Raw genomic sequence first — 23,869 nt, 5'->3', positions numbered from 1 at the left:
GCCTCCCGCCCCCCGGGCGCGGCCCCGCCCCGCCCTCCTCGGGCCCCGCCCACGCCCCGCCCCCCGCCACCCCCTGCCCCCCGGGCGCGGCCCGGCCCCGCCCCTCGCGGGGCGCCGCGGGCGCAGGCGCCGTTTCCATGGCGCCCGCGTCCACAGCGCGGCGCGGCGCGATGGCGGCGCCTGCTGGAGGGGCGGGGGGCGAGCTGGAGCTGCAGGCGGCCATCGGCTTCAACGGTAGCGGGGGGCAGGGCTGCGGCGGGACGCGGGGGGGGGCGGGTTGGGGGGATGGGATGACCTGGGGGGCAGGTTGGGGGTGTGGGGCACCGTGGGGGGCAGGTTTGGGGAGTGGGCTGTCACCATGGGGAAGGATTTGGGGGGGTGGGACGACATGGGGGGCAGGTTTGGGGGGGTGGGACACCATGGGGCACGTTTGAGGGTGGGGGATGACCTGGAGGGGCAGGTTCAGGGTGTGGGACACCATGGCGGCAGATTTGGGAGTGGAACACCATGGGGGGGGCAGGTTTGGGGGTGGGGTGACACCATGGGAGGCAGGTTTGGGGGGATGTGGGACACCGTGGCGGCAGGTTTGGGGGTGTGGGACGACATGGGGCAGGTTTGAGGGTGTGGGATGACCTGGAGGGGCAGGTTTGGAGTGTGGAACACCATGGAGGCAGATTTGGGGGTGGGACACCATGGGGGGGCAGGTTTGCGGGGATCTGAGACACTACGGGGCACAGTTTTGGGGGTGTGGGATGGGGCTGGGACACCATGGGGGGGGCAGGTTTGGAGGATGTGGGACACCATGGGGGGGCAGGTCTGGGGGTGTGGGATGATCTGAGGGGGGCAGGTTTGAGGGTGGGGTGACACCATGGGGGGCAGGTTTAGGGGATGTGGGACACCATGGGGGCAGGGTGGGGTGACACCATGGGGTCAGGTTTGGGGGAGCAGAGACCTGCCTTTGAGGACCTGGTGCTTACAGTGTCCCATGCACTACCCATCACTGACTCCAAAGGTGTAGAAATTTAGAGAGAGAAGATACAAAGTTAAGAACAGGAAAAGTTTGACTGAGAGGCAGGATTTTTTTTTTTTTTCTCTCTGATCACCCACCTTACCGGAGTGAGAAGAGTTTCATTTCAAAATAAAACTACATCAGGTTGCACAAAATGGTGTCATAAACAATCCTGTAACTCCGCAATGGGTGCCAGCTACCAGGGCTTTACAAACTGTACCTTTTCTTGGGAAATTTGCAGCTTTGCAGCTTTTTTGATGCAGGTCATGGCAATGTGAACTCGTGATGTGGCCTTCATAAATCAGTAGGTGCTCTCAGCGAACCTTATGTGATGAAGTGCTCAGACCTCTGGGCCGGTTAAATCTCCCGTTATCTGTAAGAAGCACAGCACACGTTCTAAATTTGTAAACCAAACAGTGAAGGTGACCCTTGAATTTCATATTGGATTATTCTGCTGAGTGGCTTTGAGTGGGAAATGGAAACCGCTCATTTTTGCCCTCCTTGTGAGATAAGCCCTGAGAAATAAGAAGGTTTCTCTTAGGAAGGATGAGAAGCAGGAACACCTGCATGGAGGTGTTGAGGGGGCAGGTACCTATGGCCTGAAGAAGGAGAAGAGAGAGCTCTTCTTGGGACTGTCTGCTTCAGGCCTGGGAGAAGAGACTTTGCCTGACGTCTCCAGGATGATTTAATGGTCAGCAGTTCTCTTTCTTCCTTTCTCTTGTAGGTCATATACTTTCTGGTCTGATTTGTCACCCCGATAAGGAGCATGTTCTTTATCCTCTGGGATGTACTGTAGTTATTCAAGACATGGCCAATGGCAAGCAGACTTTCTTGCATGGCCACACCAACAACGTCTCTTGCGTGGTCGTGTCGAAGAGCGGAATGCTTGTTGCCTCTGGACAAGTCACCTTCATGGGGTTCAAGGTGGATAATGCTTTATTTTTAGCTGTATAATTGCCCACGGAAATTGGAGTTGGCCTGTCAGCAGTGGGAACACCTTTTGTTTAAAGAATAAATCTTTTTTTGGAAAACAAATGGCTACAGTGGAAAGGCACTGCAGGCAATGGGAAATTGTGGCTACTCTTTTGTTGGATGTGCCTTTATATTTTTACGTGGTATTAAGCATTCCCCCTAGGATCAGCGTAACTAGGTTAAGGCATTTCTTAGTTCCAGTTCTTTTTATCAAAGGTGTTGTGAGCAGGTGGCAGCCTAAATCTCATTTGACATTAAGTAATAAATGCTGTCATATTTAAAATGGGACCTGAGTTCCAGAGCTGCTTAGCATTTTCAGAAGTCCTTGACAGGTACCTACATTTTTAGACCTCTGAAGTTCCCTGTTGGTTTATTTGTTGCCTATTTGAAAAGACCCCAAGACACTTGAAAGGAATCGAGCTTTACCGTAATCCATTATTTTAAGTACTGTTCCATAAATCAATATATCAGTGTAAATTTTTGATTCTGAAATGAAGCAGAGCTACTAAACTGGTAAATTGGAATAATGCTTCTTACAGCACCTAATCTGAAGTATATTCATATCAGTAGAGCACTGGGCTGGGAAGAAGCTAACCTTAAGCTGGGCTCCTTGTAACTAGTTCTTTTCATGCCAGAGAACTTCATGTTATATCTAATGCTCGGGCTTTGACCTCTTCTGCTTTGGGCCTCAGGCAGACATCATTTTGTGGGATTTTAAGAAGGAGGAGTTGCTTGCTCGGCTGTCACTTCATAAGGGTAGAATTGAAGGATTAGCGTTTTCTCCGAATGACCTTTATCTCGTGTCACTGGGAGGCCAGGATGATGGCAGGTAACAATTTCCAATTTCCACTTTGTAGGGCATCTAAGAGTACTGCTTAAGGAGTTCTTACTTTTCCCTCTTCTGGCAATTTTGTTCTTTCCCCTTCTCAACACATCTCCTGAATAATCCTGTTTCCCATTCTTTCTGACAAGAAGCTGGGTCGGTACCACCGGGAGAGCAGCTGTAAGGCAGGAGCAAGCAGCTGATGGGAAGCAGAGGGGGAGCAGCCAATTCTTAAGTTGGCATTGTCACCCAGAAATGATATGTAGACTGGACTGTTAACTGGCTTACTTTATTGTCCTGAAAAAGTATAAATTCCACTGAGAGGTTACTTTGACAAACAAGTAAGAGTAGAATAAAAAATTACTTTGAATCAGTGTCTACCAGTGGCCTAAGATATGACTTGAGTCTTGGTCAACAGAAGCCTTAAGACAAATACACATACCCACTTTAGGAACAAGAGGTGGAAATTGCAATTCCCAACATTTGTGTTAGGGCTTTTCTTAGATAAAATATCTACAAATTGACTTTTATTGTATATTCTTCTAACAGCAGACTGCAGAAAAATAGGCTTGTTCTTGTTTTTGTGATAAGTTTTTAAGTCGTGTTAAAAAACTGAAACTACTTAAAACCCCTCCTTCTTCTGCAGTGTGGTTGTATGGAGCATTCCTAAGAGAGAGGCCGTGTGCGGCAGCCCTGCTTCAGCTCGGAGCGCTGGGAATGCTACAGTGCTGGCGTTCTCCAGATGCAGAGATGAGATGTTTGTTACTGCTGGAAAGTAAGGTTTCTTTTACATGATGAGAACTCTTATGAGGAAGAAAATCCATAGACCTCCTTCCTTTTTCAGAGGCTCTTTACTTAAGTACAACAAAAGTTAGGCAACAGAGTGTTCAAGTATTTTTCTTTTTGCTCTGAATGGACTCATGAATATCCATCAACTTGTCCCTTTAAGGCATTTCAGCTTGTTCTTCACATAAGAATATTTTTTCAAAGCAGCACATGGACCAGCATGCGTCACTTCTGTTCCTGACGGCAGGAGTTTGTAGTCAGCATTCCCCATGCAGTCTTTAAAATATTTAGTTCCCAGTGTTATACAAGAAAAGCAGTCAATGAAGGGCCGGAACAATGGCTTATTAATGTAGAAACAAAGATATCTTGCAGGTTGTTGGATCGTCTCCTATCATCACCAGATGTGATGTACAGTTGGTTACTGGCTTGTAATGAAAGTTGATACAAAGAGTCACGTTTTTGCATGGATTTGATACAGCCCTCATATATCTAGCCTGACATTTAAAGGTGCTGAGGACCTGCAGCTCCTTTGAATCAGGGAGCAACTTTAGATGCTCTTGGCAGAAGTTACATTTATAAATGCTGGTCTTTGCAATTTTAACACTCTTTAAAATGTAAGGGGTGTTGTGTGTGTAGTTATTATATTGGTTCCTGTGTTGTCAATTAAACTGTGCTAGAAAATATTTGAAAGTGTCCTGTACTGTTCATTTCCTATTCTAAGAAATAAGATTCCCACAGTGCATGTCTCTTTGGGAAATGAAGTGTCAAGGTTGTTACATACTCCTCCATAGTCCTAGTATATATTTCTGCTGAATCTTTAAGATTTTTGATTTATCTGGTAAAAGTTACCATAAAAACAGCAGAAAAGACGGATTTACTGTTGGCCTCTCTGATATTGTTCTTTTTCCTCTATATGCCTCCTTCCTGTCATATGCAATATTGTTCTTTTTCCTTCTTATTAAAATTTCAGAATAACATGACCTAGTGAAAGCTTTTTAATTCTTGTAACAGTAAAAGAACTTGGATATTTCTGCATAGATGGATTTGATTGTAGTACATTCTTTCTTACAGTGGGACCATTCGAGTATGGGAACTGGATCTAAAAAACAGAAAAATCCGACCAACTGAATGCCAAACAGGGCAACTGAAAAGAGTGATCACATGTGTTAAGGTAAGTTTCAGCCAAAATTATGTGGCTAAACTAAGAAACTCTCAAGAGACTACAGAAAGACCATGAGCTATTACAATAATGTTAGAAATACCAATTATAACTACATGATGACAGTGAAGCTACTAAATCTTGGCTAATGGCAGACTGTCCCCCATAACTTCTTCCCGCTGAGCAAAGAGTATTTTGAATGCTTCTGAAGAGAAGCAACTTGGATTTTAGTCTGAGAGGTTCTAGGACCCAGTGAATTAAACTTTTGCTTCAAGATATTATCTGGATTTAGTTAGAAAAATACCTTACATTGATTAGAGTTATGGATCTCTTTTTTGTGTGATGGGATGAAAACATTGCCTACATGCCCTCAAATGACATCATGGCAATACACTCAAATGAAGCTATTTACACAGCACAACACTACGCTTGGAACAAACATATAGGTAGCTGGACCATGATCTCCTTATTTACACTTTCCTATAGATGGCAGATGATGATAGTTATTTCTATGTTGGCACATCAAGTGGTGATGTCCTGAAACTGAATACAAACAACAAGCTGATGAGTGACTATGGGCCTCAGAAGGAAAAGTTTAGCATGGTGAGTAGCAACTCTGACTTGAATTTTTCCCTTCTCCTCCTCTTTGTTAGTAAGTGAAACTGGGGCAACCTCTAGGAGAACCATTACAAAGTTGATTCAAAAACTAACCCTTGCTCTGTGCATTAGTTCTTTGTGAATGTCTTAATTTGATCCCAAAGTTTGAGATTGTTAGCTTGACTTTGTTCAGTTTCATCTGGGTCAGAATTTGGGTTTCACTTGAATCTCCTGTGCCATCCCAGAAATTTTCTCTTATATTAAATTTGATAAGAGCGATAAAAAGGTGGAAAACAATCATAAAAATGCAGTAGCTCCTGATATTTTTTGTCTGTGCACATGGATAGCCTCAAGAGAGTTTTATTTTGCAGTTTTCTTTGCTCTGGATGGATCAGTCCTCCATGTTTAATTCACTGGTCTTTCTCTCAGCATTGCTGTTACCTTTTGCTTTATCGAACTTAAGAAGTAAGACACCAAGATTAAATGTAGCAGCTGCTGAATAGATTGAATATTGGGCAATCAATATTTGACCATCTGAATCCAATCAAATAGCTCTTGGTGAAACTGGATATTAGATGTGCTTCTTGTAGCGTGCTGTTAGCAACAGCAATGAGTTGTAAGACAGGTGAGAAGCTTCTTTTCCCTCTCCTCTCCTGTTCTGCCTTTGTGATGGGGAAGAAAAGAAAATAACTCTGCCCTCAAAAATTATACACCATACCTCTCCTGTGACCAGACTGGAATGGAATAGGCAGGATTGTTTGAGAAGGTAATCAGTGTGCTCCTAATGAGTCACAGTTTTGCACCCAAAGGCTTCCAAAGGTGCAGATACCAGTCTTCTCCAACACTAACGAGGCCCCAGCTCAGTTAATGAGGTGACTGCAGTGACCACAAGGAAGAAATAAAATAAATATTTCTACTGACTTATTGTCTAGTAGTAAATGATAAAATGAGAGAGACTTGCACCTTCTCTACTTTCTCCTGATGCCAGGGAGATACAGTGTCTAGCTAGAGCTAGACAGAGGATGTTCTAGGAAGACTGATAGAAGTGCTTAGTAGTGAGATTTTCCCATAGTTACTGGTATAGGATCCTATATTCAGATCTTACAGATCTGTTCAATTGTCTGGTCTGGAATTTTCTAGACCAGGTGTCTGCTACAGGAAGAGCATTTTGGAAAAACTTTAAAACACTACAATTGCTTGGAAAAGTACTGGGTTTCTGTGTGTTTGTTCCCCCACGCTTCCTCCTCTTCCATTCAGGAGGTTTTCTTTTTGAAATTCTTTGAAACAGAGATATGAAATTTGGCAATGAAATGGCCTTTCTAAAAGGCATGTGTCTTTTGCTGTTTATTTGCTGAAAGTTTGCCTGTGTTTGACAGGTAGTAAACCGATGCGAAACTGCAGTTTGCACATGCTCAGTGAACATCTCAAGGCATGACCCTCCAAAGATTCCTCACTGAGCATCATCCATCCACACGTCCATGATGCTAACCAGATGGTTAGCAAAGATCTTTTGCACGCAGCCACTGAGCTCAATCCAGCCAGGGTCGTAAGCGCTCAGAGAGCTTTTTCTGTGCCTGCTGCTCCCACCTGCTTTATGGCTGCAAAGCAGGGCAGCTGGGCACTAGGATGGAGAGAAGGGAGCCTCTCTTGCCTCTGTATCCAGTCATTTGCTTACTGAACTCATGACAGTATGGTGAGGAGAAACGTCCCCAGAACAGAGGGGACAAAAGGAGGGCTAGAAGTAGGAAAAATAATGCATTGGAACAAGGAGCTTGGCCAGACTGGGGCTTAGAAGTTAGGGGACGGGGAAACTGTGATTGAGAGGCAGAAGGGAAGGTATGGATTGGCTGTTAAAGAGATCCAGGGAAGGAATAAAGAGATGGTGGAAAAACATTTAGATTGATCTGGAAGCTCAGGGAGGAAAAGTGGAACTGGGCGTCAGTGTGGATTAGCGTGGCATAGGGGCTGTTTGGATTGAAGAACAAGGAGAAGATACTGTGAGTTGTTGAGAAAATCAGAATGGGACCGTGATAAGGATAAGGAGGAGAGCAAGGACCAGAATAAAGCCAAGCTGAAGGGATGAAAGGTCAGGGAAACAGAACAGGCTGTGCCCTGTTTATGTGGTTTCTGCAATGAAACCAAAGATGCCTGAGACCATAATTTCATGCTACATTATTGCTGCAGTTTATTGTCGCCTCAGCTGTGCCAACTGAATTGCCTGTAGGGTTATAGTGGATCAAGAATGGATTCAGCTGAAAGATAACCCTGAGAACAGCATAATTTTTTTCCCAGATCATTTCACCGATCCTGCTTACAGCAGGGCCTCATAAACTGTTGCCAGCACAACTGTGAGAGGCAGTGCCCTTCTTTGTATCAGCAAAGTAGTGAAAATTTACAATTAAAGCGTCTCATCTTTGTTGAGGGGATCAAACAGTCTGACGATACAGTCTGGTTTCAGTTACCCCCATTTATTTCAGAGATGGAGATCTGTGTGGCAGAGCTAAATGTTCCAGGTCTGTCAGTGACTTGTGTAAGATCTTTGCAGTCCTGTAAGGCGAAATTTCTTTTTCTGTAGGTTATTTCTTTTAGTTCTAGTTTTCAGTTTTCTAGCTGACCTTGCTTTGAGCAGGGGAGTTGGACTAGATGATCTCCAAAGGTCCCCTCCAAACTCGGCTGTTCTGTGATTCTGTGATACTGATTCTCTCACACTTGTGTCATTCATGACCATTAACAAGCGGGTGTCCAATATTTCATTTAAACGAAAGGATGATATATGCTCCAGGCTTGCCTTACTGAGTGCTGTCATCAAGACTAGGTTTGAATAGTTACTAATGCTTTGGTGGGATTTCTGTGGCAGTTGTCTTGTGCTAAAGCACACAAATTAAAGCACAAAGATCGCTTATCACTAATTTTTGGCATGCATTTTGAGAGGTTGCATCCCGACTCTTTTTTTCCCACAGTACTAATGTAGCTTTTTTATGTATTCATACATGACTCCCGTTGACCTTATTCACAGATTTCAATGCTCCATGCTTTTGAAAATCAGTCCCCAGAGTCTCAGTGCTGGCGCTTGAGAAATGAGGAGCACACTAGATGCCAGTTGGAAAAGTTTATTTAAATGACTTACTCAGCATCACGAGAATTTTGGCAGAGGTGGCATCTCAAATTCAGTTCTTCTGGACAACCTGAAGGTTTCTCGGCCAAGAGATGATCTGTTCTTTTCTTTTGTCTCTTCATTCATTATGGTTTATTTGTGTCCTCTCGGCACAGCCTATGACGTTATACCTCTCCTGACTGATCTCTCTCGTAGGTGTAGCTTCTTCACTGATGAGGCAGAAGTCTTACTGAAAAAAACAGTATAGATCATATCATTAAAGACTTTGTTATAATACATATACGCAATGGGGACAAAACAAGGCTGCACAGGATGCATTCATTCTATTGCTTTAAACTTTTGAGTGCTTGACTTCATAACCTCAATAAAGTTCTTTTAACATAGCTCTTTTGACTATAATTGGGACTCACGGGTCTTAGTATGAGCATCCCCAGACAGGAATATCTTCCGAATAAGGCGATTTTGGCCTTTCATTGCCACGAATTCTGCATGCAGGGAGTTGTAATGATAAACAATCAGCACTGGCTAGTACATTTGCTCTTGGTTTCTCTTTATTTGTTGCTGTAAAAGACTTCATGTAGTTTCTCAGTTTATACCCAGTGGAGAGGGTGATACCTAAGGAATTCAAACGCTTCCCTGAAAAGCTTTCTTGCATAAGGTTGAATATATTTTGCTGGTCTATTAGGAACCCTGCAAATCAGCAAGCAGCAAGGGAAGCAATGCAGATGGAAGTACTGAAGGTATTGTTAGGGATGCTGTGGGGAAGCTGTCCTAGAAAGAAGTGGATCTTGTTATTAGACAGCAAACACAAGACTAACAAGAACTGTAAGAAAAATTCAGCAGCAAACTCCAAAGAAAAAGCTAATTTGAACTTGTTTTTCCAAACCTCCTGAACTTTGCTTGTACCAACACATTTGCATAGAAACCACATATTTTCCCATTCAAAATATAATGTTTCTTGCACTACGCATGCATGCCCACATCCCTGGGATAACTGGGATGTGAGAAGCCACTGAGTTCTTTAAACATATTTCAATATTTATCTACTCCAGAAGGTAGGAGGAGTTATTGTGCTCATTCATCCCACTTGCGTTGTGGGAATATAAATAATTTAATTCTGTGTACATGCTAAGTGACAAGAGCATTTGTGTTTTGTTTTTCTGTTTGAAACCACAATAAGTTTGCTGAATATCTAATGTGCATTAGAGCTCTTGTGGGCATACCTGTACTGTATGCCGTTACGGCAGCCTTCCAGCTGTTATCCTGTAGTGCTTTGCATCCACACAGGACCTATGTCCTGGCTGATCTCTGCCGTCTCTTATACTGAAGTCTTGATGATTATCACCTCCTCTTTTAAACGCTGGCGTGCTTTGAGTCGTTCTGTAGCTAGCATTACATGTGCCTGTCTGAAGCCATTCAAGGTCCTGAACTCCCTTGCCGTCTGGGTCGAGGGAAAGGTGCTGGATGCTTTTGAAACGAAACTTCACTTCTCTCTGTTTTGACATCATTGCTAAAGTGATCAGATAGGGTCATTAGCGTGATGCTGTGCAATTTAGGGTTGAAAGAGAGCCTCGGGCATCTTAGAAGAAAGCAGATGCTCAAAGCCAGATCACAATCTTGTCCATATTATAAGCAGTTTTCTTATAAGACAGTATCACAGGAAGCGCAATTTGTGGCAGAGACTGCTGGAACATCAGTAGCTTCACCTGATATTGCTTCTGATAACGAAGAGCTGATGAAAACCAGGACCCTTCACTATACAAGAGGCTGACAAGATGCTAGGGAGAGGAGAAGGCCCAGAAGTGGACGTCACAGCTGACTCCCAGCCTTGTGCGTGAGACCTTAGCTGGTAGGCTTTTGTCCAACTTACACTTCCTTTTACTACTTAAGCATCTACTTAAGATATACTGGTGATTCTGGGAGGAGGGAGGAAAACATGTTTGGAGGTGGTCGTGCTTTTTTTTTCCCCTCTCCGTGTGCACCCAGGGCCATATCCCGCTGGGTGGAAAAAACAAATAGCCCCTCCAAACTCCTGCTCTGCCCTATTGCTCAAAATGGCTGTGCACGCCAAGAGGTTTCTGTTCAAAGACAGCCTTGCCCACGCTCCTCGGTGCTTCTCAATCAGACGGGTGCTCAGTCACATCACCTCTTCTCTCCTTGGACATTTCCTTCCTACTCTCTTCCCCGACTCTTACCAGTGTAAGTTCCATATGCCTGAAAGGGGGAACACAGCAGGGCCCCAGTGCAAAACTGTATTTGTTGCAGTTGAGAATTTACTAGTACTTTTTTTTATCTCCAGCTACTCTCAGGTCCTGTTTCATATTTTCCAGTTCTCCCTTCCTAGCTTCTAACTGTGACTCCCCTTCCCCCACCCATTGCAAACCTCCAGACACAAAAAATACATTGTCAAAAAAAATGTCAGCAAGTCCTCACCGGACGCAAGTAGGATCTAATGTTTTATGTCACAAATCTCCAATTCTAGCACAGCTTGGGATACCAGAATAGGTACTTTGCAGCTATTTTATCAAATAGAAAGTAGAGCATTTATCAGAACAAAAGTATAGCCATCTTTGTTTCCACAAAATTTAGTATATAATATTGCTAACCCTGAGAAGTGTGTTGATTTTTTTTTTTCCTGTAGAGCCGTATATTGTATCTCTCTAGAAAATGTAGTATGTACACAATTGGTGCTTAGTACCAAAAATTCCTTTAGCTCTAGCAGTATGAAGCAAAGCTCTCATACTGCTTGTTTCAGAAGGGAGCCGTGCCCTTTCACACTGGATGTGACTGTCCAAAGTATATCTTTTGGGATACGTATTGACTTTCCTAACCATGCTTGTTCCCTGCTTCCTGGCCTTGGAGATTGGCTGCACATCTTCCAGTGTTGGAATTGTCCCTGCCTCTCTCCCCGTGAAACTGTTTTCTCTTCATGACTTCATTGCAATTCTATCCAAAAAGATGCATATTCACTTACTAACATTATCCTGAATCCCTGAAAACCTTGTTCGCCAAGGACCACCGAGGAAGCATGAGCAGGTGGCACACCATGAAACTTTCTGGAATCCATGATGACCCCATGACGAGTGTATCTTTAAAAAAGGAGTTGAGATACAACTAGGGTGAAGAGATGATGTTTATTGAAAACAGTTTTGATGAACCTTAAAGGAACTTTGTTTTTAGATATATGAGAAAGTTTGTTTATTATGTAGGCATGATCTGAAGCGTTGGTTAATTTGTTTCTGTTTGAAGAGGAGTGGTAGGAGTAGATGGAATAGTGCACCAGTATTGTGAAACAACTGGTTTTCCAGCTAAATGGAATTACACTTAAGTGAATTTCTGTAATGTCAATAAATACTAGAATAAACAGTAATATTAATTTTCATTCCCATCACAGGCTTGAGGAGCTATAAGGCAGCTGTTCAGATGCAAAGTAGGATGTATAATACCAAATGCATTTTCAGTAATAGTTGGAGTGTTTGCATTGTAAAAAATATTTAAACAAAGTGCAGTGGAAGAGTTTGTAGAGTATTAAAGAGCTGTGCAAGAGATCAGAATGAGACACAGCAAGTATCCCTGCAGGGCAGGGAATGGGCAGGCTGGGTTTGCTCTGCTATTTTTATTTATAATAATCATACTTCAAAGCAGTGGTTTCTTTTTGTGAGAAGTAAATAATGAATGATATTTTTAACCCCCTACATTAGACTCTGCATTTCATCTACAAAAGGACTGGCAGTATATAAAATAGAGTATTCATTGCATCATTAATACGAACTGCTCGACTTCATAAATAACGAGTGAGGCTTAGAACGCTATCTCTTTACTCATGGTGATTCAAACTCTGGCAGTTTTGAGAACTTAGCGATATGAGTCCCGACCACTTTAAGGCTCTTTTTTTCACTGTTAACGATACCTACTTGCCTCCCAAAGGAGGAGAATTAAAGAGAATACCTAGAAAAAAATTGAAGCAGCATTGACAGCACTGTAGAAACTCTGATTTATTCGCAAGTAGCAGAGAGCCAAAATCATGTAAACTACATAGTCATAGGTTTGATTTCTAATGCCACCAGCTACCATAACACTATTACACCTGAAGGGCATTTGAGATGAAAGTCTTCTGCAGAAAAAAACTGCAAAATAGTAGATCAAAAGAAAGTTAATGGGCCTGTGATAACAGGAGCCTCATAAAATGCCACCAACATCTCACAGGAAATTTTGAAAAACAAAATGCTGCCACCTGTATTTGTTCAAAAATCGCAAGTCAAACACATGATAGTGATTTCTTCCCAAATAATAAATGTAAAATTCTTCTAGTGTGCCTTTTGGCTATCATTCTTTGAGAATTCACTTTTTCATGCTTTCACAACACTAAATGCTAGATTTTTTTTTCCAGAAAAAAAAAAACACCAAACACAGCCATTATGTGAAAACATCAATTCCTAAGAGCTCAGGCTTAAAGGAAATATCTTAATATTGTGTAACGGGTACTATCACAACAGTTGGCAATACTGCTTATAAACTTAGATAGTGGCAAATGTTGTTTGGAGTCTATATTGCAACTTAAAATGTCATACTAAACAGACTCCTCTACAAGTCATATGGTGCCTGGAGCTGCTAACAGCTGGCCTGTCTGATTTGGAGCAACCAGCGGTGATGATTTTCTGCTCTCTTGGTGAGAGTGGAAGGTGCCTCTTTGGACCACACTTTTGCGTGGTGATGGAACTTAGTTTTCAATCCAAGTTTTGATGGCAAAAAGTTCCTTTGTTTTCTGTCCTTCACTTTTTTTCCATTTCATTCATGCATATGTTCGCCAAAGCTAATGAGGATTTTCTTCTGGGTAAGAATATTGAGATTTGGCCCCACAGTGGTAGTTTCACCCCTCTTGCAACCTATTCTGGAGTCTCTCAGAGATTTTCAAGAATTAATCTGCTGTGTTATATAGGAGGGTAATATTATTTCGCGTGTAGCAAAACTAGGGCAGAGAGATACTGATTTGTCTAATACATACAGGAAATTTTGTGGCAAGGCTAAGAACTGATTTTTTTTTTTTTTTGACTGTAGTCTGGTACTTTATCCACCAAACAGCACTATTCCTTTTTCTAATGGCCAGTCTCCTGTTAATCTGCTCATCTTAGTACATAGCCGAAACCTGTGTTGAGGGGCTGACTGATTTCTAAAGCTTTTCTGTGACAAATACATTTTATTACTAATACCAGGAAGAAGGGGTTGGATCTCAAGCACCGAAAGGGGTCTGAGACATAGAGAATCTGCTCTAAAAGCAGCTATGGGAAGGGATGCTTTGGCTGAGTTTTATCCTTTGTTGTTTTAATGTCTGGTAGATGAAGAACCTGTGAAAGGAAAAGTGGAGGCACTAATACAAAATGTGGGTATTGCTTGCTGGAATAAGGTAAGGATATATAGGCTCATACACTCTGAAGGGTTCATGATGATGTTATTTGCTTGCTTTTTAAGGACTTGTACACTAGTTGTTCATATCCACCTGTAATTAAGAACTCTTTTCTCCCTTTTCTCTGCTAGAGAAACACTTTTTAGCCTGGGTCATGCAAAGAATACTGATAAAGCAATATTTGAGTGCCATAAGCATCACCATAGGGAGCATGATAAAGACTGTGTTGTGCTATTCAGCATGGCTGCATCAATAAAGAGACTCTGCTTCAATCCAATTGTGCTTTAATCCTGTTTTCTCCTAGGGAGTCACAGCTTTGCTTTTGCTGAAGACAGGAGATTTAATAGTCGGCACCGGAGGAGGGATTGTAGCTCTCTGCAAAGGCTCAAACTACAAAGTAATGAAGTGAGTTCGTAGATGGGAAAATGAGAAGGGTAGAGGTGATACTTCCCCTAAAGGGTCATAGTATGAGACCCAATCATTTCTACATAAAAGCATAATCCAAATAAATCTCAGTTTTTCAATCCTGCAGATAAAATAGATGTTGTTAAAATAAACAGTATGGTTCCAGCATAATGAAATTGAAGCAGATTGAAAATTACTGCATACTTTTGCACAGAAGTAAACTGCCATACTCATAGTTCATTTTAAATGACCATTGTTACCTTGTAAGCATTTGGAGTCAGATCCTAAATTGATATAAAGTAGGAAAGGTCTGTTGAAGTCAGAAGAAGTGTGCTGATTTACGCCAACTAAGGAAGCAGTGTTTGCCATCTAAAAAAAGTGTTTGTTTGTAGGAGGCCATGGGATTGGAAAGGAGGGCTTTCACTAATTTTATAAGCGCATGTCTCAAAGTGCTGGAGTACTTGCAAAGCTTTTTTTGCATGCAAAATAGAAAGCTGCAGGCTTCATTTCCCGGTATGTGATTTGAAAATTGGGCTTGCAGTTATTCATTTTGTGTTGTTTGAACAGGCAACTGAGGTGTATGGTTCTGAAAGCTTAGCTTTATACCATTTTGTAACGATTCCCAGAAGATCTAAACGGTCTGAAAGTATTCTTGAGTATGTGATATTTAAGTGCACTTAAGCAAGAATACAAACAGAGGTGCTGTTACCTTAGGCCCTGGTCCAGAAAACTAAGTCTCTAAAGTACTGCCTTTTCAAGCCTTGGCAGAGTAGCAGACAGGCCAGGCAAGATCATATGACTTATTAGCAAATGTGACGGGGAATGAAATGTTAGTCCTGACCACGTTCTTGCATCTTGACATCACAGCCTAATATGGAGCATGTTGGGGAGGAAGGGAAAGTCAAGACTCTCTCTAAAGGGGCAAAGGGAAGCTGGAAAATAGTACATCAAGGTCAGCATCATCAGGCCAAACTTCTGCTTTGTCTTAACAGGAAAATTCAAGTTCAAGGTACCGTCACTTCCCTGACACACAGAGGTCAGGGTCACCAGTTCTTTGCAGGGACCAATGAGTCCCAGATCTATCGAATTAACTACCCAGAGTTTAAAGAGGAGCTGATTGCCACCTGTCATAACGAAGCCATCCACGACATCGTTTTTCCTTTGTGAGTAGAACTGACTGGGAAGAAGTGAGAGGAAGCTGCAAACAAGGCCACGATACCTACATAACTCCTTTTAACCAGCAAGTTCCCAAAGCCTATTACATGCCTTACTGGGTGATTTATCCAGGGAATGCTTTCATCTACCAGTGAAATGTGTGACAGGGAGCAGCTGCTTAAAAGCAGAAGGCAGCAGTTCAGTTTGAGAATTGGAAAAATCAATCTACAGAAAGAATTCTAAATAAAAAGGATATAATTATTTGTGTTCAAATAACAGCAGTGATGGCAGTGTCCCCCCTCCCACCCCTCCTTCTCCTGGGGCTGACACCATGAGACCTGGGCCCCCATTAGTATGAATCTTGAAAGTCTGCTTCTGTCTCTTCTGTTGCAGCTAGAGTTTATATTTGTAGAACTGTCTGCTTTTCTATCCGCTCCCTTGAACCTCAGCTGGTACCTGACTAACAGAGCTATTGAAAGAGGTTTTTTGGGTCTCTCAACCTCACTTGTAATTTCAAGTTTGACAAGATGGCATGTTATATTAAATTTCAGGCTTGCGAGGCGGGATGCTAGGTATAGTGGTCTTCTGTCTGCGTTCATCTCATGAACAGGCAGCAAACCTTCCCCCTTGCTATGTGTAGTAAGATCATGACATTTTATAAAAACAATGAGTCTGTTGTTCCCTTTCTGAACAGAGAAAGGCAGTTTGATCCAGAAGGAGGTTTTGAGTTTCGGCATGCTCTTGTTGCATCCCTTCTTGACATGACACAAAGTATCAAATCTTATCAAAGTACAGCAAAACGTACAGTGTATAAATAAGGAGTGCAAGATGCCCTCCTCCCTGCTTGTCACCAGCCTGAAAGATCCACATCCTTCTAATTTAATGAGTAATCATTTGGAGCTTTGGAGTAATCTGATGCTAATATACCTGACTAGCACATCTGCGTCAGAGTTATTTGGATGAGCTGGATTTAGTGATGATTGTAAGGACTACATCCTTGCATATGTTTTAAACATTTTATCTGTTATCTGCTCTTGAACAGAGCATATCACTGATTTGGAAATACAGATTTAATTTCCCTGTTCTGGCTTATTTCAGAATGCTTAAACTGCTGATGTTATCCTGCTTTATAAAGCACTTGCACAAGCTTGGATTGAAAGGGCTACGCTTTTGTTCTGTCAGTTTTCTCTGTACTGGTTCATCTTTCCAGGTGTTGATGGTGATATTGAACAAAATAATGTGATAGCTTCCTAGTTTGCACTTTCTGTCATATCCGTAGGATATATGGTTTGGTTGTCTTCATGCATAATTAATGTATCATTTTATGCCAGATAGAATTAATCTCATCCTGCAGAAGACGGTGGTGATGTTGCAAAATCATGCCTTCTTGCCTTAAAAAAAAAAAACTCATTTCAAAGCATTCAGTCCCTTAGCTTTTTAAAAGTTGCAGGTATTTTTATTTAAACATATATACCAAGTATATTATGAACAGATTTTTGCCATCTTCTCCATTTCCTTCAGCAACGTTGAATAGGAATGATCCAGTAAACAAGATTAAAAAAATCCAAAACTTACAATATGAGGGTACTGTTAGTCCCTAACGTTAAGCCAGAACAGTCAGCACCCCTACCTCAACTCTTTTGTCTAGTATAAGCAACATTTTGAGTTTTTTAGAGATCGTATGTGGGGAATAATTGTCACAACTTCATCTAAAGCAAAAAGAGTTCTTTTAATTTAAATTTAACTGTTCCTTAGAATGAGTCTTTGAACTGAAAACAAATCAGGGGAGGTTTTTTGCCAGAAAGGTGGTCCTACGAAAAAGGTCTCTCAGTCTTTACTGTGGTGATCCCTATTGAGAAGATTACAGTTGAACATTAGAAACAGCTAAGCCTTGAAGGATGATTTAAGATCTGATAAAGAAGCTTCTTCTTTATGCCTCCCCGCATTAGCTTTCCTCTCTGAATTCTCCAGGGGAACTTCTGACTTGTTTGCTACCTGCTCCAAAAATGATATTCGGGTGTGGCACACCCCCGAAAACAGGGAGCTTCTCCGAATCGTCATCCCCAACATGACCTGCCGTGCCATAGAGTTTATGAGTGATGGTAGGAGCATCATTTCAGGTAATGATCAGTCCAGTCCCATGGTTAAGTTCAGTCCTTAAATGTTGCCGACTTGTAATAAACATCAGTATTTTACAGTGAAGGAAGGTTTAAACTGGGAATTATTTCAGTTCATTTCTGTGACCCAAAAGCCCATTTGTTCACGACTGGTCCAATAAGCTTTGTTTCATAGCCCCCAGAATCCCGTAGTTACGGTGTATGGAAAAGGCAAGATTTTGAGAGCCTGCTTTGGATATGAATCCCAGCAATTCAAAACTCAATTCAACGCTATTCAAAAGACTCACTTCTAAACTATTAACCTTGCTGTATGCAAAATACTAACTTTTGAGGTATGCAGAGCACCTTTTGCATAAATCTGCTACCCATTGCCATATGCAGAATGACTACGCAGGAACTACTGCCGTTCAACTGCCGAGAGCAGCAAAGCTGTCCCTCCACTATTACCAAAACTATTTGCCCATAGCCAAAACCAAAAAGGAATTAAATTTCAGCAGCTTATTTGGAAATATAGCTCTGCAGGTGCATCTAGACTGCAATGGTTTCCATATATATACTAGTGGTCTAACAGGGTAGACATTATACGGGAGCTTAATTAAAAAAAAAAAAAAAAAAAGGGAAAAAGGGTTCCTTTGGAAAGGAAAGAGAGAGAATAGTACGAAGAAAGTGTCTGTGAGCCTGGATAATCTGTTTCTTTATTTTCATCAGCTTGGAATGATGGGAAAATCCGTGCCTTCATGCCAGAAAGTGGACGGCTGATGTATGTGATTGACCATGCCCATAGTCTGGGAGTAACAGCAATTGCTGCTACAAGTGACTGTAGACGGATCATTAGCGGAGGAGGTGAAGGGCAGGTAATTTTTGCTTAAAAACTTGGAGCTGCTTTGTGCTCTCAGCACAGGACCTGGGAATTGTCTGTAACTGCTTAGTCAGAAGGTGAGCTATTCTTAGCTGATTTTGCTTGAGCAAAGGGCTCTGTTCTAAAATATTAGCCTTTGATATATGTAAATTTTTTGCCCTCAGAGGGTGTAATAGAAAACAATGCCCTGATTTCTTCTGGTGTGCTAGTCTTGGAAAATCCTTCTAATGCAGAACATGCTCTTAATCCTTTTTGTTCATTTGTCTCTCTCCTATATTTGGCTTATCTGCATTAGTCATTGTTTGCAAGCCTGTGTCCAGAGCACAGATTTTCTTTCTGTCATTTCTTTGGAAGTCCTAGTCCTGTCCAAATTGACTTGTATGAATTCATTTAATTTTCTTTCTTTTTTTTTCAACTTAAAAATCAATAGCACAAAGTTTACTTTATATCACTATTTTGTCTATGGGTAACTTCCTAATTTTCTGTGATGGTAATTGCTGGCTTAGGTGGTGGTGCTAATAAAAGGCTCTAATAATAACTTGGTTTCTTATACAATTATGAAAACATTCCAATACAAATAACTATAAAAAATCAGAAAATATGTTGTAGGTGTCATGCCTGTGCACTTCAAGAATTTTTTTCCCAGCAATAGAAAACAAACACTGTGTGCTTGTCTACTCCACACACTTCGTTTAGTCGTGGCCCTTTTCAATCTGTAAAAGTGATGCTCCTCTTTTTTTTTCTGAAGTCTAAATAATTTAAACACAGCTTTGTTAGTTTATATTAAGAAAAATAAATAATTAGGCTTGGAAGGCTCTTGTTCAGTTTCTTGCTTTGGTTCAGGCTTCATCTCTGAATTCTGGCAAGTACTCAGAACCAGACTTTTTAACTGTGTGAGTGAATGCCTGACTCCCTGATTTAACTGGTTTTGTATCCTGTTTTGTGTACCTTGGTCTTAGTGTTCTGTGTGCCATGCTGCAGATTGCAGAGGAAGTCTTTAAGAGTGAGGAATTGAACTTGGATCTTTCAAATCTCAGGCTAATATCCTAATCATGGAACCATCTTTCTGAATTATTCTATGCCTCAGCTCTCCTTCTGTACAGTAGTAACAGCAGCACTGCCCTGCATAAAGACATTAGAGATGATGAGACACTTCAACCCTTCACTAATGAAAGAACACTTAAGTATCTTGGATGATTAGCACTGGAGGATGCAGAAGACAGAAGACCTAGATTCTATGCGAACACATACAAAATGGCACAGGCCCTGGTTAGTTGATCTCTGAATTGCAAAAGACAGCTGAGACAAAATTATAGCTAGAAGGTTGGTTAAGTAGAATCAGGAACTGCAGGGGAGCACTTGCAGTATTCATTCAGAGCACAAAAAGATGTTCTGAAATGCTAATGGGTCCATCGAAATCAATCATCTAAAAGCTGTGACTTTCAGGGTTGCTTAAGAGATCTGGATGTTCTGGTTTCATTTAGCTAGTGGGAACTGGGCATCCAGATCCCATAGGTGACTCAACCTCAGACTTCAAAACATGAAAGGTCGGCTCTCACTGCTTGATGTCAGTGTCTAAACTACTAAATTTTCACTAGAATTTGACCTTAATGGAATGTAAAAGTGAATTGATATCGTGAAGTTTGGCACTAGGTGGGCAGTAAATGCATTCTGCCCATAACAGAAGTTTGAAGGATCAAGCCCTCAAAGCAAGAAGATTTCTACTGTTACCTTTACTGGGAAAAGAAGTGCTTTCAGGCACATATTTCATGTCAAAGATTTAAAGAACTATTTTATATTTGCTTGCTGGCATTATATGTAGCACAAATAGTAGGTAGCTTTTTTTATTCAATTTTCATAATCCTTCCTTTTTGATCTTTAAAGCACCCCTGGAAATATATCATGGAGTAGATGGTTTTTTTTCCTGATGAGAGATGAGTAAACTGAGGCATGGCACAGTGGGGACTTGCCAAAAGCAAAGTTGAGGGTTAGTGGTCAGGAATTCCTGAACGAAGTGGATTACATTCTCAAGAACTGAGTTAAGTTTCATGAGCCAGCTCTATGAATAACCCACAGAAAAACAGAGTCCACTGAGAGTCGGTTGTCGTATGTGTTATAGGAGAAACTCAAAATTCAGGAATGCCTCAGGCATCAACCTAAGCTGTGTCAGAAACAGGTGGTACAAGAGATGTTTGTTGCTGATTTGCAGGTGAGGGTCTGGGAGATTGGTGAGAGAACTCGCAAGCTGGAGGAAGTTCTGAAGGAGCACATATCTGCTGTGTCTTGTATTAAGATTAAGAAGAATGACCGAGAATGCGTCACAGCCAGCCTTGATGGAACATGCATTATCTGGGATATTGTGTAAGGAGACAGATGAGTATTAAAGTGTTTGTAATGTATCTGCTGGATTACTGTGTCCCATTTGGGACATCACATGGCAAGGAGGCAGGGGAAAAGAGCATTAGGAAAAGAAAATTATTGGGAAGATCAATCAAGCCAGGGAAAGTAGAGCCTCCAACACTGGAAGCTTTTCAGAAGAGTTTAGACAAACATTTGTCCGGAGTTGTTTTGTTGTTTCTGATCCTGCTTGGCCAAGGGGATGGAGCAGATGTTTTCCTGCAATTCCTGCTAGCCCTGTTTTCCAGCACTGTATGGTTCTTATTTAGCTATTGCAGATCTCTAGACTTTCTGAGTTACTGTGAAGATAAAGACATTTTTGCATAGTTCATAGCAGCTAGAAAGCATTCTGAATTAAAAATTTTCATCTCATATGATAGCAGATCAAAAGTCTTATGAAGTAGACGTGATGGGAAACAGAACTGATGACACTAATATGCTTCATGAAACCCTGAACTTAGACCAGTACCTGATAATATCCAAGTAGAAAGAGAGGTCTGATGTATAGCACAAGTGGATATAGCTCAAGCTTTGAAAGCTTAAGGTTTTTGACCCTCTTGGTCTGTTCTGTTTTGGGATGTTTTGCAGGCGTTTTACAAGAAATCAGATGATTCTAGCCAACACATTATTCCAATGTGTGTGTTACCATCCTGAAGAATACCAGATAATCACCAGTGGAACAGATAGAAGGGTAAGGAAAACCACAGGAATTATGCTTACAGTAATTCAGAAACCCAAAATCTTGTTACAGACATTTCAAACATCTAGTCAGAATCAAGCAAGGCCATGATCAAGCCAGGCCATGAGAATTAGGGAGGACTTCCTGGGTTTCCTATGGAATCAGGGGCTTGTTAGTTGAGGAAACTCCCATACCTCAGTAAAAGTTTGTGTTGAAATCTTTGTGCTAGTTATTCACAACTGAGCTCTTGTCTTTGGTCTGTTCTCTAGATTGGATACTGGGAAGTGTTTGATGGTTCTGCAATCAGGGAACTAGAAGGCTCTGCATCGGGTTCCATCAATGGGATGGACATCACATCAGATGGGACTTACTTTGTCACAGGTGAGTGGGTGGATGAAACTAGAAAAGAGGAGGCCCTATTAACACCAGGAAGAGCAAGGCAATGAACCAAAGACCTCAGTACAGTAGGAAAGAACAAAAAGGAAGTTCAGCTAAAGGGGAAAATAAAATGAATCACTGAAAATAAATACTTGGAAAGAGGCTGTGGTTCAGTCTTGGAAGATATTATGGTTCAATCTTGCAAGATGTAATTTAAAGGTGAAGACAAGGTTCAGGTGTCCCAGAGGGAGTCCAGGTTTGCACCTTGTCCTGCACTTCATTTAGTTCAGTAGTGTTCACAATACGCTTGAATGATCTGTTCAAGCGTCCTGCTCCAGAAGCCTGACAGTCTTTGTTGGTTTGCAAATGAGAATGACTCCAGGCTCCATCCAGCCTCAGGCTCACATGTTCCCCCCTGTCATGACGTCTCTTCTGGGAGCCTAGCACAAGCATGGAGGAGCCATGGTATTGTGTATACTGCCTAGAGTTAAAACTGCAGACTTTATGTATCAGCACCAGTGGGTTTTTGTAGGTTAACCTGGTAAGCCAACACTGGTTAAGGACTTTTTGAAAGTCCTTAGTATTTTTGGTACCAGTTGCTGGCCATAGCTTACTGTGATCTGCTGGTGCAGATCCTGAGCACTCTACTGGACACTTATTCTCCAATTCAGTTGAAAAGAAGTAGTTTTTGCCCTAATGCTCAAGACAATGTATTCCACCCTTCCTGCACCAGATGAACACCAAAGTATTCCTCTGCCTGTGATCTGGAAACAAAAAGCAGCAGAACTTTGTGTAATTGTCTGTTCTTCCTTTGCGCCCAATGCAGGTGGCGATGACCATCTGGTGAAAATGTGGGACTACAATGAGGGTGAAGTGACTCATGTTGGAGTGGGCCACAGCGGCAGCATCACCCGCCTCAAGATCTGTCCTGGGAACAAGTACATTGTGAGTGTGAGTGCAGATGGTGCCATCCTGCGCTGGAAATACCCACACTTTCACTAACAGCTGGCACAGGAGCTGCTAGGCTGCTACTTTCTAGGCCAGTTTTAACAGTTCTTTTCTTTTATAGCTGAGGTTGTTTTAAGGCATTCCTACTATTAGAGGAAATACTATTTTTATACTCTCTGGTATGAATTTACCAGATCCTTCAGATATCCTTTCTAGCACTGAAAAACTAGGTCTGGTTTTTCAGAGGGGCTAAGAATTTTGCTGTTCCTCTTTCTCAGATTGGAGTGAAAGTATTCATCACTTCTGAAAATCTTCTTCACTGTTTTTATAACACTTGTGGTTTGTTACTGCCACCTTTCCGTAGTGTCTCCTAGAGTATTCTTGCTTGTATGTGTGCTCACTTGTGTGCTCTCTCTCGCTTTCACATGCTTTCTCTCTCTTTCTTTTCCTTACCCCCTTCTGTCCCTTCCTTTAATGAATAACTTCTTGTGTAAATTCAGTCTTCTGTGTTCATTTTAATTTGTCTGGACCTGATTAAGGAAAAAGCCCTCAGCTCCAACTCAAGCATTTAACTAGGAAGCTCTTTCGAGTCAAGCTTTTAAATCAATATTTTCAAAGGCATACAAGGATTTGGGGGCTTCCTCATTTGTGGTGTCCAATTTAGGACTCTGTTCAGAGGCCTGATTCAAGAGTGAGACTGCAGTCATTTCTAAAAATGTGTGGATATCTCCATCTGGACACACTAAAACTCCTGGTCATTGAACCTAATTTTTCAAAGGTATTAGAACACTTGGATTTAGGGCTCCAAATGTAAGTATGAAATATATATTTTGTCTGAGAATGAGTATTTGGTATCATATCTAGTATTAGAAACAAGAGCTCTTAAGATACTGTTTAAAGATCAGTGTATTTCAAATGCAGCCATTCTGTGAAGTGATGCAAGTGAAGTAAATATTTCTTTTGCTGGCATTGAAGGCCTCTGGGGATTCTGTCATAAAGTAAAATTGTAGCAAAATGTTGCATTTCTTAATGTTAATGCATACAGACATTTTATTTAAATAATAAG

General features: G+C 41.6%; 1 protein-coding gene across 1 annotated transcript; it reads left to right on the top strand.

Moving 5' to 3' along the window:
* Positions 1 to 170: 170 nt before the first annotated feature.
* Positions 171 to 23,869, top strand: CFAP52 (cilia and flagella associated protein 52). The gene is made up of 14 exons (XM_067308187.1): positions 171 to 234; positions 1,734 to 1,933; positions 2,674 to 2,810; positions 3,451 to 3,579; positions 4,662 to 4,761; positions 5,236 to 5,352; positions 14,170 to 14,270; positions 15,263 to 15,433; positions 17,397 to 17,545; positions 18,251 to 18,396; positions 20,611 to 20,762; positions 21,387 to 21,489; positions 21,747 to 21,858; positions 22,682 to 23,869. The coding sequence occupies exons 1-14, from the start codon at positions 171 to 173 to the stop codon at positions 22,855 to 22,857; spliced, it is 1,857 nt and encodes a 618-aa protein (XP_067164288.1). The 3' UTR covers positions 22,858 to 23,869.

This window comes from Apteryx mantelli, chromosome 19, assembly GCF_036417845.1.
Source record: "Apteryx mantelli isolate bAptMan1 chromosome 19, bAptMan1.hap1, whole genome shotgun sequence".
Classification (NCBI taxonomy): Eukaryota; Metazoa; Chordata; class Aves; order Apterygiformes; family Apterygidae; genus Apteryx; species Apteryx mantelli.
The sequence above is the reverse complement of the archived record's forward strand: the minus strand, read 5'-3'. Positions and strand labels throughout refer to the sequence as shown.